Here is a 19,479-nt window from a genome sequence, read left to right as displayed (position 1 = left end):
CAGTGTATGGCGGTATTATTCAGTCAGTGTATGGCGGTATTATTCAGTCAGTGTATGGCGGTATTATTCAGTCAGTGTATGGCGGCATTATTCAGTCAGTGTATGGTGGTATTATTCAGTCAGTGTATGGCGGCATTATTCAGTCAGTGTATGGCGGTATTATTCAGTCAGTGTATGGTGGTATTATTCAGTCAGTGTATGGCGGTATTATTAAATCAGTGTATGGCGGTATTAGTCAGTGTATGGTGGCATTATTCAGTCAGTGTATGGCGATATTATTAAATCAGTGTATGGCGGTATTGCTCAGTCAGTGTATGGCGGTATTATTCAGTCAGTGTATGGCGGTATTACTCAGTCAGTGTATGGCGGTTTTATTCAGTCAGTGTATGGCGGTATTATTCAGTCAGTGTATGGCGGTATTACTCAGTCAGTGTATGGCGGTATTACTCAGTCAGTGTATGGCGGTATTATTCAGTCAGTGTATGGCGGTATTATTCAGTCAGCATATGGCGGCATTATTCAGTCCGTGTATGGCAGCATTATTCAGTCAGTGTATGGCGGTATTATTCAGTCAGTGTATGGCGTTATTATTCAGTCAGTGTATGGCAGCATTATTCAGTCAGTGTATGGCGGTATTATTCAGTCAGTGTATGGCGTTATTATTCAGTCAGTGTATGGCGGTATTATTCAGTCAGCATATGGCGGCATTATTCAGTCCGTGTATGGCAGCATTATTCAGTCAGTGTATGGCGGTATTACTCAGTCAGTGTATGGCGGTATTATTCAGTGTATGGTGGTATTATTCAGTCAGCGTATGGCGGTATTATTAAATCAGTGTATGGCGGTATTAGTCAGTGTATGGTGGCATTATTCAGTCAGTGTATGGCGATATTATTAAATCAGTGTATGGCGGTATTAGTCAGTGTATGGTGGCATTATTCAGTCAGTGTATGGCGGTATTGCTCAGTCAGTGTATGGCGGCATTATTCAGTCAGTGTATGGCGGTATTATTCAGTCAGTGTATGGCGGTATTATTAAATCAGTGTATGGCGGTATTAGTCAGTGTATGGTGGCATTATTCAGTCAGTGTATGGCGATATTATTAAATCAGTGTATGGCGGTATTGCTCAGTCAGTGTATGGCGGCATTATTCAGTCAGTGTATGGCGGTATTACTCAGTCAGTGTATGGCGGCATTATTCAGTCAGTGTATGGCGGTATTATTCAGTCAGTGTATGGCGGTATTACTCAGTCAGTGTATGGCGGTATTATTCAGTCAGTGTATGGCGGTATTATTCAGTCAGTGTATGGCAGTATTATTCAGTCAGTGTATGGCAGTATTATTCAGTCAGCATATGGCGGCATTATTCAGTCCGTGTATGGCAGCATTATTCAGTCAGTGTATGGCGGTATTATTCAGTCAGTGTACGGCGGTATTATTCAGTCAGTGTATGGCAGTATTATTCAGTCAGCATATGGCGGCATTATTCAGTCCGTGTATGGCAGCATTATTCAGTCAGTGTATGGCGGTATTACTCAGTCAGCGTATGGCAGTATTATTCAGTGTATGGCGGTATTATTCAGTCAGCGTATGGCGGTATTATTAAATCAGTGTATGGCGGTATTATTAAATCAGTGTATGGCGGTATTAGTCAGTGTATGGCGGCATTATTCAGTCAGTGTATGGCGGTATTATTCAGTCAGTGTATGGCGGTATTATTAAATCAGTGTATGGCGGTATTAGTCAGTGTATGGTGGCATTATTCAGTCAGTGTATGGCGATATTATTAAATCAGTGTATGGCGGTATTGCTCAGTCAGTGTATGGCGGCATTATTCAGTCAGTGTATGGCGGTATTACTCAGTCAGTGTATGGCGGCATTATTCAGTCAGTGTATGGCGGTATTATTCAGTCAGTGTATGGCGGTATTACTCAGTCAGTGTATGGCGGTATTATTCAGTCAGTGTATGGCGGTATTATTCAGTCAGTGTATGGCAGTATTATTCAGTCAGTGTATGGCAGTATTATTCAGTCAGCATATGGCGGCATTATTCAGTCCGTGTATGGCAGCATTATTCAGTCAGTGTATGGCGGTATTATTCAGTCAGTGTACGGCGGTATTATTCAGTCAGTGTATGGCAGTATTATTCAGTCAGCATATGGCGGCATTATTCAGTCCGTGTATGGCAGCATTATTCAGTCAGTGTATGGCGGTATTACTCAGTCAGCGTATGGCAGTATTATTCAGTGTATGGCGGTATTATTCAGTCAGCGTATGGCGGTATTATTAAATCAGTGTATGGCGGTATTATTAAATCAGTGTATGGCGGTATTAGTCAGTGTATGGTGGCATTATTCAGTCAGTGTATGGCGGTATTGCTCAGTCAGTGTATGGTGGCATTATTCAGTCAGTGTATGGCGGTATTATTCAGTCAGTGTATGGCGGTATTATTAAATCAGTGTATGGCGGTATTAGTCAGTGTATAGTGGCATTATTCAGTCAGTGTATGGCGATATCAAATCAAATCAAAAAGCTTTATTGGCACGTCCGAATAGATATTTGGCATTGCCAAAGCTAGTAGAGTGGGGAGGGGGGAGTTGGACTCGGGTGGGTGGGTGGTTTGGGGTATAACAGTCCATGGAGTCTCATCTTCCTCTTCGTTGGTGACCGTTATATGGGGAGGTGGGGTGGGGCGGGGCGGTTGGTTTGGGGTATAACAGTCCGTGGAGTCTCATCTTCCTTTTCGTTGGTGACCGTTATATGGGGAGGTGGGGTGGGGCGGTTGGTTTGGGGTATAACAGTCCGTGGAGTCTCATCTTCCTCTTCGTTGGTGACTGCTATATGGGGAGGTGGGGTGGGGTGGGGGGAGGTGGGGTGGGGTGGGGCGGGTGTTTTGGGATAAATATAACAGTCCGTGGAGTCTCATCTTCCTCTTTGTTGGTGACTGCTATATGGGGAGGGGAGGTGAGGTGGGGAGGGGAGGTGAGGTGGGGTGGGGTGGGGTGGGGCGGGTGTATTGGGATAAATATAACAGTCCATGGAGTCTCATCTTCCTCTTGTTTGGTGACAGCTGGACACGTATTGGGCAGTGATCTCCACAGTGGCTTCTTCTTCTCCCAGTAGGATGTAGAGTTTCCTCTTCTCCCAGTCTGGGATGTGGGCAGAGAGTCTTTGGTAGTAGACGGCCCTCACAGCTGAGTATTTGGTGCAGTGTAGCAGGAAGTGGGTCTCGTCTTCTAGGACCCCCTGGTCACAGTGCTGGCACAGTCTCTTCTCTCGTGGCTTGTACGTCTGCCTGTATCGCCCCGTCTCTATCTCTAGGTTGTGGGCGCTCAGTCTGTATCGGCTCAGGGTCTGTCTGTGCTTGGGGTGGCGTATTCTCTCCAGGTAGGTGGCCATGGTGTAGTCCCTTTGTAGGGATTGGTACACATTGGTGAGTTTCTTGGAGTTATTTATTTGGTTTCTCCATTCTTCAATGTACCGCTCTCTGTTTGCCTCTGTGGTCGCCTTTATTTCGGCCTTGGTTATCATCTGTTGGAGTTTTTGGTTTGGTGGTTGGCTGCTGTTTGGTTGGTGAGTGTCTGGTTTGCTCAGGTGGCTTAGCCATGCTTGGTGGTGGTAGGAGTCGCTCCCCTGGATGTGTGCCTGGAAAGCTAGCGCCCTCTTCTGTATGGTGAGCCATAGGGGGAGTCTGCCTAGCTCTGCCCTGCAGGCTATGTTGGTGGTGTTGCGATGGACATGGAGCAGGTATTTGCAGAACTCCAGGTGGAAGTTCTCTGTTGGGCTGGAATCCCATTTTGACTGGTCTGGGTAGGTGGCTGGGCCCCAAACCTCACTGCCATAGAGAAGGATCGGGGAGATGACAGCGTCAAATATCTTCATCCAGACCCTCACCGGTGGTTTGAGGTGGTACAGTTGTCTTCTGATGGCGTAGAAGGTTCTGCAGGCTTTTGCTTTCAGGGTTTCTATTGCTGCTTTGAAGCTTCCTGATTGGCTGAGCTCCAGCCCCAGGTAGGTGTAGCTGTTGGTTTTCTCCAGTGTGGAGCCGTTCAGTGTGAATTGTGAGGTGGTGGAGGCTTTATTGTGGCCCTTCTTCTGGAATACCATGACTTTGGTCTTCTTCTGGTTGATGGGTAGGGCCCATGTGGTGCTGAATTTTTCCAGCACTGACAGGCTTTCTTGGAGGTCTTTCTCGGTGGGGGCCAGGAGTAGGAGGTCGTCGGCATACAGCAGGAACTTCACCTCTCGATTGTTCAGGGTGAGGCCTGGGCTTGGTGAGGCCTCCAGGGCTGTAGCCAGTTCATTGATATAGATGTTGAAGAGCGTTGGGCTCAGGCTACAGCCTTGTCTGACCCCTCGGGCCTGTTGGAAGTATGCTGTCCTTTTCCCATTCACCTTCACACTGCACTGGTTTCCGGTGTAGGAGCTCTTGATGACGTTGTACGTTCTTCGTCCTATTCCACTCTCTAGGAGTTTTAGGAGTAGGCCTGGGTGCCATACTGAATCAAACGCCTTCTTAAAGTCTACGAAGCAGGCGAATATCTTGCCTCTTCTGGTGTTGTGGACGTGCGTCTTGATGAGGCTGTGCAGGGTGTAGATATGGTCTGTGGTGCGGTGGTTTGGCATGAACCCTGCTTGGCTCTTGCTGAGGACCCTGTGTTGTGTGAGGAAGGTGAGGATTCTGTTATTGATGATGCTGTTGAACAGTTTCCCCAGCTATGTGCTGCTGACGCAGATCCCTCTGTAGTTGTTGGGGTCATATTGGTCCCCATTCTTGTAGATGGGGGTTATGAGGCCTTTGTTCCAGTCTTCGGGGAAGTGTCCAGCATTGAGCACGAGGGTGAATAGCTTTGCCAGTGCCGCGTGTATTGCTGGAGGGCTGTATTTGATCATCTCTGGTAGGATGCCGTCAGGGCCACTGGCCTTTTTGCCTTTCAGCAGGGCAATTCTTTCCTGTATATCTTTTATGGTGATTGGTGAGTCCAGAGGGTTCTGGAAGTCTTTGATGACTTTCTCCATGTCCCTCAGTTTGGTGATTATCTGTTGCTGTTCTGGAGTTAGTTCTTCTTCTGGGATGTTTTTGTAGAGACCTCTGAAGTAGTTGAGCCAGATATTGCCATTTTGGATGTGGAGAGAGTTTTTCTTGGGCTTTGTGCCCATGTGGTGCCAGGTCTCCCAGAATGAGCTGTCCTGGAGGGAGTCCTCTAGTTGCTGTATTTTGTGGGAGAGGTCCCTCTGTTTCTTCTCTCTGAGGGTGCCCTTGTATTGCTTGCATAATTTGTTGTTGGCTTCCCTCGTCTCTCTGTTGTTGGGGTCTCTGTGTTTCTGGTTGGAGGCTGCCCTTAGAGAACGGCGTAGAGCCTTGCAGTTGCTGTCAAACCATTTGTGAGACTGTTTGTTAGTCGGTCTCTTGGGCTTTGTCTGTTTCAGGCCTGCTAGTTCTGCCGTGGTGTACAGGATGTTACTGAAGTCCTTCACTGCTCGGGTGACCCCTTGTATGGCGGTATTATTCAGTCAGTGTATGGCGGTATTAGTCAATGTATGGTGGCATTATTCAGTCAGTGTATGGCGATATTATTAAATCAGTGTATGGCGGTATTGCTCAGTCAGTGTATGGCGGCATTATTCAGTCCGTGTATGGCAGCATTATTCAGTCAGTGTATGGCGGTATTACTCAGTCAGTGTATGGCGGTATTATTCAGTGTATGGCGGTATTATTCAGTCAGCGTATGGCGGTATTATTAAATCAGTGTATGGCGGTATTAGTCAGTGTATGGTGGCATTATTCAGTCAGTGTATGGCGATATTATTAAATCAGTGTATGGCGGTATTGCTCAGTCAGTGTATGGCGGCATTATTCAGTTAGTGTATGGCGGTATTATTCAGTCAGTGTATGGCGGTATTATTAAATCAGTGTATGGCGGTATTAGTCAGTGTATGGTGGCATTATTCAGTCAGTGTATGGCGGTATTACTCAGTCAGTGTATGGCGGCATTATTCAGTTAGTGTATGGCGGTATTATTCAGTCAGTGTATGGCGGTATTATTAAATCAGTGTATGGCGGTATTAGTCAGTGTATGGTGGCATTATTCAGTCAGTGTATGGCGGTATTACTCAGTCAGTGTATGGCGGAATTATTCAGTCAGTGTATGGCGGTATTATTCAGTCAGTGTATGGCGGTATTACTCAGTGTATGGCAGTATTGTTCAGTCAGTGTATGGCAGCATTATTCAGTCCGTGTATGGCAGCATTATTCAGTCAGTGTATGGCGGTATTATTCAGTCAGTGTACGGCGGTATTATTCAGTCAGTGTACGGCGGTATTATTCAGTCAGTGTATGGCAGTATTATTTAGTCAGCATATGGCAGCATTATTCAGTCCGTGTATGGCAGCATTATTCAGTCAGTGTATGGCGGTATTACTCAGTCAGTGTATGGCGGTATTATTCAGTGTATGGCGGTATTATTCAGTCAGCGTATGGCGGTATTATTAAATCAGTGTATGGCAGTATTAGTCAGTGTATGGTGGCATTATTCAGTCAGTGTATGGCGATATTATTAAATCAGTGTATGGCGGTATTGCTCAGTCAGTGTATGGCGGCATTATTCAGTCAGTGTATGGCGGTATTATTAAATCAGTGTATGGCGGTATTAGTCAGTGTATGGTGGCATTATTCAGTCAGTGTATGGCAATATTATTAAATCAGTGTATGGCGGTATTACTCAGTCAGTGTATGGCAGTATTATTCAGTCAGTGTATGGCGGAATTATTCAGTCAGTGTATGGCGGAATTATTCAGTCAGTGTATGGCGGTATTATTCAGTCAGTGTATGGCAGTATTATTCAGTCAGCGTATGGCAGTATTATTCAGTCAGCATATGGCGGCATTATTCAGTCCGTGTATGGCGGCATTATTCAGTCAGTGTATGGCGGTATTGCTCAGTCAAGTGTATGGCGGCATTATTCAGTCAGTGTATGGCGGTATTATTCAGTCAGTGTATGGCGGTATTACTCAGTCAGTGTATGGCAGTATTATTCAGTCAGTGTATGGCGGTATTATTCAGTCAGTGTATGGCGGCATTATTCAGTCAGTGTATGGTGGTATTATTCAGTCAGTGTATGGCGGTATTACTCAGTGTATGGCGGTATTACTCAGTCAGTGTATGGCGGTATTATTCAGTCAGTGTATGGCGGTATTATTCAGTCAGTGTATGGCGGTATTACTCAGTCAGTGTGCGGCGGCATTATTCAGTCAGTGTACGGCGGTATTATTCAGTCAGTGTATGGCGGTATTATTCAGTCAGTGTATGGCGGTATTATTCAGTCAGTGTATGGCGGTATTATTCAGTCAGTGTATGGCGGTATTATTCAGTCAGTGTATGGCGGCATTATTCAGTCAGTGTATGGTGGTATTATTCAGTCAGTGTATGGCGGTATTATTCAGTCAGTGTATGGCAGTATTATTCAGTCAGCATATGGCGGCATTATTCAGTCCGTGTATGGCAGCATTATTCAGTCAGTGTATGGCGGTATTATTCAGTCAGTGTATGGCGGTATTATTCAGTCAGCGTATGGCGGTATTATTAAATCAGTGTATGGCGGTATTAGTCAGTGTATGGTGGCATTATTCAGTCAGTGTATGGCGATATTAATAAATCAGGGTATGGCGGTATTGCTCAGTCAGTGTATGGCGGCATTATTCAGTCAGTGTATGGCGATATTATTAAATCAGTGTATGGCGGTATTGCTCAGTCAGTGTATGGTGGCATTATTCAGTCAGTGTATGGTGGTATTATTCAGTCAGTGTATGGCGGTATTATTCAGTCAGTGTATGGCAGTATTATTCAGTCAGCATATGGCGGCATTATTCAGTCCGTGTATGGCAGCATTATTCAGTCAGTGTATGGCGGTATTATTCAGTCAGTGTATGGCGGTATTATTCAGTCAGCGTATGGCGGTATTATTAAATCAGTGTATGGCGGTATTATTCAGTCAGTGTATGGCGGTATTACTCAGTCAGTGTATGGCGGTATTACTCAGTCAGTGTATGGCGGTATTATTCAGTCAGTGTATGGCGGTATTATTCAGTCAGTGTATGGCGGTATTACTCAGTCAGTGTATGGCGGTATTATTCAGTCAGTGTATGGCGGTATTATTCAGTCAGTGTATGGCGGTATTATTCAGTCAGTGTATGGCGGTATTATTCAGTCAGTTTATGGCGGCATTATTCAGTCAGTGTATGGCGGTATTACTCAGTCAGTGTATGGCGGCATTATTCAGTCAGTGTATGGCGGTATTACTCATTCAGTGTATGGCGGTATTATTCAGTCAGTGTATGGCGGTATTATTCAGTCAGTGTATGGCGGTATTACTCAGTCAGTGTATGGCGGTATTATTCAGTCAGTGTATGGCGGTATTATTCAGTCAGTGTATGGCGGTATTACTCAGTCAGTGTACGGCGGCATTATTCAGTCAGTGTATGGCGGTATTATTCAGTCAGTGTATGGCGGTATTACTCAGTCAGTGTATGGCGGTATTATTCAGTCAGTGTATGGCGGTATTATTCAGTCAGTGTATGGCGGTATTATTCAGTCAGTGTATGGCGGTATTACTCAGTCAGTGTATGGCGGTATTATTCAGTCAGTGTATGGCGGTATTATTCAGTCAGTGTATGGCGGCATTATTCAGTCAGTGTATGGCGGTATTATTCAGTCAGTGTATGGCGGTATTATTCAGTCAGTGTATGGCGGCATTACTCAGTCAGTGTATGGCGGCATTATTCAGTCAGTGTATGGCGGTATTAGTCAGTGTATGGCGGTATTACTCAGTCAGTGTATGGCGGTATTAGTCAGTGTATGGCGGTATTACTCAGTCAGTGTATGGCGGCATTATTCAGTCAGTGTATGGCGGTATTAGTCAGTGTATGGCGGTATTACTCAGTCAGTGTATGGCGGCATTATTCAGTCAGTGTATGGCGGTATTAGTCAGTGTATGGCGGTATTACTCAGTCAGTGTATGGCGGCATTATTCAGTCAGTGTATGGCGGTATTACTCAGTCAGTGTATGGCGGTATTATTCAGTCAGTGTATGGCGGTATTATTCAGTCAGTGTATGGCGGTATTATTCAGTCAGTGTATGGCGGTATTACTCAGTCAGTGTATGGCGGCATTATTCAGTCAGTGTATGGCGGCATTATTCAGTCAGTGTATGGCGGTATTACTTAGTCAGTGTATGGCGGTATTATTCAGTCAGTGTATGGCGGTATTATTCAGTCAGTGTATGGCGGTATTACTCAGTCAGTGTATGGCGGTATTATTCAATCAGTATATAGTGGTAAACCCCGCCTTATACTCCAGCAGCCCCGCCCACCACGTGAATTTATCAATGACAGCCCTCTGAGCCCGCCACACACAACATGGCCGCCGAGCCCTGACATTGAGGGCGCTCTCTTCACGCTTACTCATGTTCTCCTCTTCTATTGGTTGTTCTCTTTCGGCCTTGGATTGGTCGTTCCCTCTCGCGGTGCTGATTGGTTCTCGTGTCTCCCGGCTTCTCTGGGATTGGCTGCTCTGCGCAGTGCGAGAAAGATGGCGGCCTCGCTGGTGCCTGCGTGCGGGAGGTCGGTGCGGTTACTCTTGTCAGGCCGGGCACTGCTGGGATGCCGAGAGCTGAGCACCGGGACGGGGGAGACCCTGACGGGGAGTGTGCTGCAGGACAAGCTGCGGAGCCAACAGAAAGAGGTGAGACCTGGAGGGAGCAGAGGCGGCTGGCACTGACCTGTCACCCCGTGACCTCCCCCTGACCCGGGGGCTCTCACCCATGTGATCACCTGTCACTGACCTGTAACCCCCTTCCCCCCAACCTGGATGTCACCCCCTAACACTGACCCCCTGACCCGGGGGTCCCTCACCCATGTGATCACCTGACATTGACCTGTCACCCATGTGATCACCTGACACTTACTTGTCACCCCCTCCCCCCCAACCTGGATGTCACCCCCTAACACTGACCTCCTGACCCGGGGGTCCCTCACCCATGTGATCACCTGCACCTGTGTCCTGACTTATTTCCCCTCTAAATGCCCCTTTACCTTCTGTGCCCCCTACTCTCTATCTCTTCTGCCCCCATTTCTCCTGCCCTCCACATTCTGAAGCCCCCTGACACTGCCCTCTAGTGGTCCCTCCTCATCCTGGTGCCCTGTTACCCTCCTTTCCTCCATTAATGTGCCTCCCTGCTGCCTAAACAACCCCCCCCCCCCCCATCCAACCTGTCAGAGTGAGCTGGGCGATGTCACTACAATGCCGCACCTTTATGTCCTCACCCATATCCTCGTGCCCGCTCCCATCTGCCCCATCTCCCCTCCCCACATGACTGTGCCCCCTTCATGTCCTCACACACTTATGTGCCCCATCTCGTTCTCACATACTGATATGTCCACCCGAATATCCTGCCCCGCTGATCAGGAGACACAGGACGCTCCCTCATATTCTGTTCTTTATTTTTCAAGCACCGTTAAAGGGATTTTCCTAACCAATATAGAATGGGGTATAAGTTGCAGATCAGTGGGGGTCCAACAGCTCAGAGCCCCCTGATCAGAGAACCTTCTAATCCGAGCAGTGCTTGGTGGACTCTCTCTGCGCAGCCTTATGGACTTCTCCAGGGTCTCATACTGATACCCCTCGCCCAAATTCTTGCAAAGCTTCTATGTGCCCCTGCTCTGCCCAGACTGACACCGTCACCTTTAAGGGTGTAAATCCGCAGAAATCCTAGCCTGATCCTGAGGACGTACCGATGTGTAAAGCCGAGGATTAACCCCTCTGTCCTTAAATGAGGCCGCTCCTTAACCATTCTACTGACTAAAGCTTCTTTCCCCCCCTCAGAGCTCCGAAGACCCCCAAAGTAATCCCGAATCAGAAGAACAACAGAAGAAGCAGAAGGAAAACAAGGCCAGGGCTAAAAAGTTTGCCCTCCGAGCGGCCGGAGTCCTTGGCGTCTTAGGGAGCGGCTATATGGTGTATACATTCGGTGAGGACCCCGGGGGATATGTGGTGTGTCCTGGGGGGGATATTGAGTCGTCTCCTCATCCGCTTACTGACGTCTTGTCTGTCATGTTTGCAGGAAGCAGCGCATTGGACGAAGAGGGAAATAAGGTAAAACCTGCTGTGTGTACTTAAAGGGCATCTCCGCCTTCAAGGAGCCGCTCTCACAAGGGAATGCTGAGTGACAGCCACTGGTGGCAGCCATGACCGTGCACAAAGGGGGTGTCACCCAATTCTCTCTACATTCATTCTGAGCCGATAGATTGGGGGGGGGGGGTGTCCTTGGAAGTGAATAATCTGGTGGTTTATATTTCGGGTGGCCTCCTGTATGTGCACTGTCATGGCCGCTGCCGGTGGCTGTTCATGACATCAGGAAAGAACCAAGAAAATCCTTTCCAGCACAATATAGTTCCTGTGTCATTCCTGATTTCTGTGAGTCTGGGCCATGATCCCAAATTATTCTGTATATACCCCTGGTGGCCGTGACTGTAGCCCTAAGCCAGCCATAGGGGTGACACAATATCGGTCTGGCCAGGGTCTAAGTCAAGGCAGCTCCATTTCCAACTGCTGCAAAATGACAACTCCCTTCATATAGAACAAGCAGGTCTCTAGATTTCTCTGGCAGGGAGGCTTTACAGGTTTGATTTCTGATTTCAGTACCTATAATGTATCACTAGGGGGCAGCGCTCTTCTCCTCATTGCAGTGCAGTCACCCCCTGGTCTATGGCTCTTATAAAGCAGCAGCAGATTATCAGCAGGATTCTCATTAGTGATCTCTAATACTATATGGAGGGCACATGTAGCCTGGATGAGGCCGCGTCCATATACAAACCTCACTCCGCAGCAGGAACAGCCTTGATGGACAGATCCTGCTTTTCAGTCTCATCCTTATAGTCAGTGGACATAGCAGTGATGTACCAGTAGGGGGCAGTGCGGTGACATTATACCATCCACTGAGCCACATCATAGGAGGCAAAGCTGTGTCCCGTACACTGAATATAATCCAGCAGTGGCCTCTATGCACCCCTGGGTGGTCCGGCATCTTGTCTGTACTGATGTCCCCATGGTCTCGGGGGTCTGTACAGTGCTCACCACCATCGGGACGTGTCCTCGGCTCCTGCGCTGACGTCACAGGCTTCTTGTTGGTCACCAAAGAAATTTGCACTTGGGGTTAAGGCTCACTGCAATAAAAACTTTTACAAAAACTTTCAGCATGACCTGACATATGAATGGCACATGCTGGGGTGACAGGACTATATCTGCTATATACGGGGCATCTAGAACCAGTCCCCAAAATAACCTAAACTCAGGCCCCTAAACCAATACAGAGCCAATACAAGCCAACATACTTACCTCTATGTGCCCTCTGCCTGTATTTGCTTCTCTATAAAAGTAGAATATCCCTTTAAGAGAGTCCCCAGGATGAGCGGCCTACTTATACACCGGGATTGTCACTGCTTATAGGGATCCACCACCAGAATCTCTGTTTAACCCCTTCTATGCCATTGTAGTGAGCGGGCAGAAACCTTCTTTGTGACAAAGCACAATCTTACTGATGGGGAAAAATCAACTCTTATTCTATATATAAATGGGCTGTGGGTCTCCGCCTGCCCGGTTTTATATCAGGGGTCCTGACCAGGTGCTCTGGCAGCGGGACCCCATCTGAGGGGCGCTGAGCAGCCTGCGGGTTTGGGATTGTACTTTGAGAAGACACTAAATATATGTTCACTAGGTGACGAGAATCCCAATCAGTCTGGTCAGTATGTGCATGGGTGACCGCGGCCCTGCTCCCTTCTAAGGGACTGTGGCTGATAATCTGTCCTTATCAGATTGGTGGGGGGCTGACACCTGTGACCCCACCAATCGCCCATTATTAGGAGCCATTACACAGACATCATAGCCGGCTGCAGACAGTCCTGTTCTCTGTGCAGTGGCTCCAATGTCCTTGTATAGGGAGGGACCATCACCCAGAAAATCCCTTTAAACATAACAGTCAGCCGGCAGCCGTCTTCTCCATGCCTGTTGGCTACAGCGATGGAGATAAGTGGCCACTAAGTTCACACTGTGCCGCCTATCTCCTGTGACACAAGCGATCAGACCGGTAGTGATGTTCAGCAGACATGGCGGAGACTTGGTGCTGCTATAAATCTCCATTATGCACAGTGTGATTCCCGGGGTTATGGGATAGGACAGAGCGTGACATGGCTTTTACTTTATATGCTGGATTATCAGATCTTCTGGATTATCTGAAGGCTGCTCAGCCGTGAGATTAGAGAATCTCCAGGTCTGTGAAAGTGGAAACCCCGACCTTTACTGGGTGCACAGAGACCCCATTGGGGCTGCGGAGTTCGGAGGTCAGAGCACAGACCTGTATGTACCTATAACCTGACTGTAATGTAGCCAGTGATGGAAGGAAATATGTAGCAAGTTCTATCTAATTATATGCTAATAATTCTGTAACAATGTAATAATAATAATAATTCTATAATAAGTAACATTCTTCATGTAATTATGTTATGTTAAGCTTTTTATTATGAAGCCAAAGTCTGTAAATTTCCCCCATAGCGGCCCCCGGCCCCTCTGGTTACAGCAGGTGATGGTCGTCCATCTTGTCCGTGCACTACACAGATCATACACTGCTATCACCATGTAATGAAACAAATTGGGAACTCTCTGACTTGCCCCCCCACCCCAATATTATCTCATTGAGGGTTAATCATTGAAGCTTTGTGGCTGATGCCAGAGAGCAATAGACTACATGTAACTGCGCAGTAAATAAGCTTCTTTATGGCCTCCTCTTAAAGTCACACGCACCCTTTTGTGGCCGGTGAGGGATTCGTTCCCAGACTCGTCCGGTCTTTAATCTGCTAATGGAGCCCACTTCACAGCCGGGTGCCGAGTGTGCCCCTCCCTGGTGCGGGGACTTGTGCCACCGGCTTGTGGCTTCCTCCTCTCCCTCCTCTTTGATCAGGGGGATGTAGGACAGAAGGTAGAAGGCCCCATTACTGCTATTAGGATGGGGATGTGAAGAGGAAGTTCGGAGGATCTTTCCCACGCTTTGAAGATTGCAGCACATGGGAATAGAGCTGGTAGGGGCAGAGCCCCCTGATGGGTGAGGACTCCCCTAAACTCTGCAACCATAAGATATCTGTTTCTGGGAAAGCTGGGTGCCAGCTAATAGACAGGAGGTGCCTTTATAGATGTAACTCTCTTACTGCATCGTATAAGTAGGGAGATTTATCTGGGTGACAACTGCTATAGAAGCGACAATGGCGGTCTGGTTGTCACTCAGCTTTCCCACAAGCCTATGTTGTGTCTGGTCCGAGGGCCGGTGTGGGAACAGTAGTGCTGAGTGTCTGACATATTGCAGGTAGGTCTGTGTCTGTCCCTTTAATCTGCAGCTTCCTGTTCACACCTCAGCTTCCTCTCCGGGCCTTTGATATGTGCAGGCTATCACCTTGCTGTGACTGCCACGCTTGTCGCCCCTCTCGAGCACACTCCGAGGTGTCTGGGGTCTTTGATGTTTAATGTGTGTTCAGTAGCACACGTCTCATTGTTCCTGTTCTTACATCTTCTGTATAATTGTGTCTGGGGCTGTATATAGGGGCCATATGTGCACGAGGCTACCTATGCTGGGATATGCATGCTATTCTGATCTGTGGGAACCTTCCCTAGTCACTACAACCTTCATTACAATACATGGGGGTAACCGGACCCAGAGAATGTGTGCAAGGCCCCCCCCCCCCATACACCAATATATTATAGGCCTTATAAATATGTGTTCCCTATAGATAATGTCCTATAGACATGTGACTCCATATGTACTATGGGGACACGTTCTTCTAATGTCTCCGTTCTCTTTTCTAGATCCCTGATGAGTTTGACAATGGTGAGTAAAAGGCTTTTCTATTATACAGGTTTGGGTACATTACAGGGGGACGGAGGGTCTCATGACGGACATTGGGGTCACAGTGTTATAAATCCAGACCCTACATGTTGCCCACATTTCCAGGACTGAATGTGGCCAGAGATCAGGACTCCTTGCACCATAGTGGTCTATAATACTAGGAGTCCCTGCACCATAGTGATTTGTAATACTAGGATTCCCTGCACTATAGTGATTTGTAATACTAGGAGTCCCTGCACCATAGTGGTCTATAATACTAGGAGTCCCTGCACCATAGTGATTTGTAATACTAGGATTCCCTGCACTATAGTGATTTGTAATACTAGGAGTCCCTGCACCATAGTGGTCTATAATACCAGGAGTCCCTGCACCATAGTGATTTGTAATACTAGGAGTCCCTGCACCATAGTGGTCTATAATACCAGGAGTCCCTGCACCATAGTGGTCTATAATACTCGGAGTCCCTGCACCATAGTGATTTGTAATACTAATATTCCCTGCACCATAGTGATTTGTAATACTAGGAGTCCCTGCACCATAGTGGTCTATAATACTAGGAGTCCCTGCACCATAGTGATTTGTAATACTAGGAGTCCCTGCACCATAGTGATTTGTAATACTAGGAGTCCCTGCACCATAGTGGTCTATAATACTAGGAGTCCCTGCACCATAGTGGTCTATAATACTAGGAGTCCCTGCACCCGCACCATCAGGACCCACACTATGTATAGTATAGGGCAGTAGAGCCACGGGAACTCCTAGCATAGTAGATCACTATGTTGTAGGGTGTCCCAGTCTCCAACCATATACAGGCCAGGAAATGCAGACAATATGCAGATCAGATATATGTATGACGCTTAAAGGGGTTTTCTGGGATGTTGCTACTGTTGTCCTATTATTAGGATCATTAGTCCGACCCCCAGTTATCAAAGTCCCTGATAACTCCAGTACTGTCATCATTGGCGGTTGTGAGACATCCCCTTAGAATGACCTATGTGAGGAGTCCTTCCCGTATACCTTAATAGAAGCATATATAAGGATTAGATGGGTCCCCACTGCAACTCGTTGCCTCTTCCTTGAAGATAAACTTCTGGTATTGCAGCCTCCAAGTGAATACGGCTGAGCTGCAGTACCACATATATCCACTAGACAACAGTGGCGCTGTGTGTAGAAGGAGGCAGCCGTGTTTCTCTAACCTCTTATAATCCCATTAACCATCCACCGTGTCTCCTGCAGATCCTCCAGTTGTACAGCAGATTAAAAGAACCTACAAATACTTCAAGGACTATCGGCAGGTGGGTTACGTCTTGGTGGGTTACGTCTCGCTGTATCTTCTTCCATGGCCCCTCACCTTATCATGTCCTCTCCTTTCCATGTCCTAGATGATCATCGAACCCACAAGCCCCAAACTGCTGCCGGATCCATTGAAGGAGCCGTATTACCAGCCGCCCTACACGCTGGTCCTAGAGCTGAAGAACGTCCTGCTGCACCCGGAGTGGTCGGTACGTCTCCTCCATTGTGATGAGGGTCTGCTCTTTGTTTTCCAGAATTGGCCCTGAGCTAGTATTACACCTCAGCACAATTGAAGTGCAGTACTAGACATGGACTATGGCCAGGGGGTGGCGCTGTCATTTTCAGTCAATGTGTCGTCATCTCTTGTTTTCCTCTTCTCTCAGTTAGAAACAGGTTGGAGGTTCAAGAAGCGGGCCGGCATCGACAACCTATTCCAGCAGCTGGCACCTCTGTATGAAATAGTGATATTTACCTCCGAAACTGGCATGGTAGGTGTGAGCTGTGATGTCTCAGGTGCCCCCGACCAGTTCCTGCATGCGTGGGAAATGTATAGATTCATGGCCACCCTTCTAACACACGGACAGGCCAGTTCTATGCTATGGGCCATAGAGGGGGGGGTCCAAGATGGGAGACCACCCCTCATATTTAGATCAATAATGGGGCCTATGGGAAGGGGGTTGTTGTACGATCTGTGCTCATCTCAGTGTCCGCCATAAACCCTAAGGTCCCTGCACACAGGCCAATGACCCCCACTGACCCCCATCTACTGTCGTCTCTACAATGTCAGCTTACCTGTGTTTTATATAAAGTGTATTATTTTATTTTTTAGACTGCATTCCCCCTCATCGACAGCTTAGACCCTCACGGCTTTGTGTCTTACCGACTGTTCCGAGACGCCACGCGGTACTCAGAAGGACACCATGTGAAGGTAAAGCTTGCAAATCCTTGAACTGGTACTCGCCTAACCATGGTGCTCTTTTTGGGTGTCGTGTCCTGTCCCATCTGGCTGGAGATGCAGAGGTCAGGTGACTGCTGATGTCATTGCCGATCCTCTGCACATCCAGCCCTGATCGGATGGGTGACATGAAGCCCAGGCTGAGGACCACAAGCTCACCCCTGGCCCTACCTGCGCTCGGGGAAATCTCCTTTAAAATGGGCCATGGCTGTGATCATCTATGAGAAACCCCTTTATCTGAGAACCTATTGGCATCTCTTCTCGCGCTACCCCATTGGTGACTCTCTGTAAATGTAGCAGAGCTGTGCGCGCGCTCACCTATTCTGCCTTATCTTTTTGCACCCAGGACATCTCGTGTCTGAACAGGGACCCTGCACGTGTAGTAATTGTAGATTGTAACCGAGAAGCGTTCAAGCTTCAGCCCTACAACGGACTTGCCATAAAGTCGTGGGACGGAAACTCTGAAGACCGAGCGCTCTACGACCTGGCCGCCTTCCTGAAGAGTGAGTACGCTGGCGGCTGTGTCGTCCTGTATAGCCATGTCATGTACATCACACAATGATCCCACTCTATAGATATATGGGATTGTATAAATGTATATAGTGCTAACCTATTCTGATGCGTTGTACACACATTCTAATCACTGCTAGTGGGGGTTTTCTGCTGGGCTCCCGCCTATTACCACACTGCGGCTAGTGCAATTCTGCATTGGCCAAACATACACTAGTCACTGGCTCTTAATGGTGCACCAGGGCACATGCGGCAACTCCTCCTGGCAGCTGTCTGGTAAGCAGGGAGTCGCCATGAGTGAAGCACCAGCGCTCCATTCAGTGCCATGGACTACTGGCAGCCCCATACCAGTGAATAGAGTCCTGGACTGACGTTACCTTCACAGGTGGTGGCATGGGCATCTTCAGTCTGCCATTCACCTCATCGCTGGGGTACCAGGCAGTCAGACCTCCAATCATGTGCGTCTGGTGATGCAGATACCGGATACTGCGATTCTGGATCAGCGGGTCCTGCAGTACTCACCCTTGTAGAAGATCCGCCCTCCTTATGTAGGTGACCGATTCACTACAAACCCCATCATTTCTGTATGTCGTCCCTTGCAGCCATTGCAACGAGTGGTGTCGGCGATGTCCGCACAGTCCTGGAGAACTATTCCCTGGAGGAAGATCCCTTAGACGCTTTCAAGCGACGACAGACCCAGCTGGAGCAGGTACGGACAGGGAGTGCGGCGCCATCTTACTCATGGTGAAGTGTATTGGGGTGAATATGGGGCTGACCGGTTACAGGGGGGGGGGGAGGGATCTCCATTTGGACGTCCACTGGAGACCCAGTCTTGCATGTACAGTTATAGTATACCTATACAGGACACATGAACACTCAGCCAGGCTGAGCATGCATGTGTATGGGGAAGTCAGAAGGAATAGCTCAATGTTCAGCAGCCATTAATGGTTTATGTCTCTATTCCCATGACTTTCTGTGATGAATAGGGCAGATGTAGCTATGACAGATGAGTATATACTGTATACGCTCTATTCTATCCCTTCTCCCTTTCCTTCCCCGCAGGAGGAGCAGCAGAGATTGTCAGAACTCTCACAGCTCAGTAAGAGACCGGCCATGTCATTAGGATCTATCACCGGACGCTTCTGGCCTCGCTCTAAACAGCAGTGACCACAGCAGCGCCCCCTGTTGGCTACGTAAGCCGAAGTCTGACGACTATGAGCTGGCCCGCCATCCCTGTGTATATATAGAGGGAACATAGTGATCCTTCCATTGGACATGTGTTTGCATTGTGTGAATATATGAATAAACCTTTTTGTAGACTTACTCTGGCACAGTCATTATTGCAGTCATGTATATCGTATATTGTACGCAGCCCTGACACCGCCGTCATGTTCACGGCATCGGACCAGCCAGGCACGCATACATGGCCGCATCCTCCAGTGTCTGCGGTGTTATATATTATATATACTTACAGCACTAGAGCGGTACTCATGTAATCATCATGTGATGACATCATACGGGTGACACTGTATAGAATCTAAAATTCTGGCCGCTTGCCTTGGACCACAACTGAAGAATGAAGCCTTCCCTCCTGTGATGTCATAGCTGAAATATTCTGGATTATTCTAGAAAATGGACATGTCATGTAGTCACACATTGTCTGCCAGAGGAGTCCCCCTTTAACCCTTTCCCGCCATAGCCGCGGGGTGTCTACTGCTTTACGCAGTAGACAACCGGCGCTAATGTCTCTGAGCGGTACCCGGACCGATCGGAGAC

The 19,479-nt window shown here is 47.9% G+C and overlaps 1 protein-coding gene across 1 annotated transcript; it reads left to right on the top strand.

Annotated features, from left to right (window-relative positions):
• Positions 1–9,573: 9,573 nt before the first annotated feature.
• On the top strand, positions 9,574–19,026 carry TIMM50 (translocase of inner mitochondrial membrane 50). Its single transcript, XM_075260139.1, has 11 exons — positions 9,574–9,739; positions 10,880–11,024; positions 11,118–11,149; positions 14,906–14,927; positions 16,182–16,240; positions 16,328–16,447; positions 16,622–16,726; positions 17,068–17,166; positions 17,540–17,696; positions 18,306–18,412; positions 18,766–19,026. Exons 1-11 carry the CDS (start codon positions 9,587–9,589, stop codon positions 18,868–18,870), a joined length of 1,104 nt encoding a protein of 367 aa, XP_075116240.1. The 5' UTR covers positions 9,574–9,586; the 3' UTR covers positions 18,871–19,026.
• Positions 19,027–19,479: the final 453 nt, after the last annotated feature.

The sequence above is a fragment of the Leptodactylus fuscus genome, chromosome 11, assembly GCF_031893055.1.
Source record: "Leptodactylus fuscus isolate aLepFus1 chromosome 11, aLepFus1.hap2, whole genome shotgun sequence".
Lineage (NCBI taxonomy): Eukaryota > Metazoa > Chordata > Amphibia > Anura > Leptodactylidae > Leptodactylus > Leptodactylus fuscus.
The sequence above is the reverse complement of the archived record's forward strand: the minus strand, read 5'-3'. Positions and strand labels throughout refer to the sequence as shown.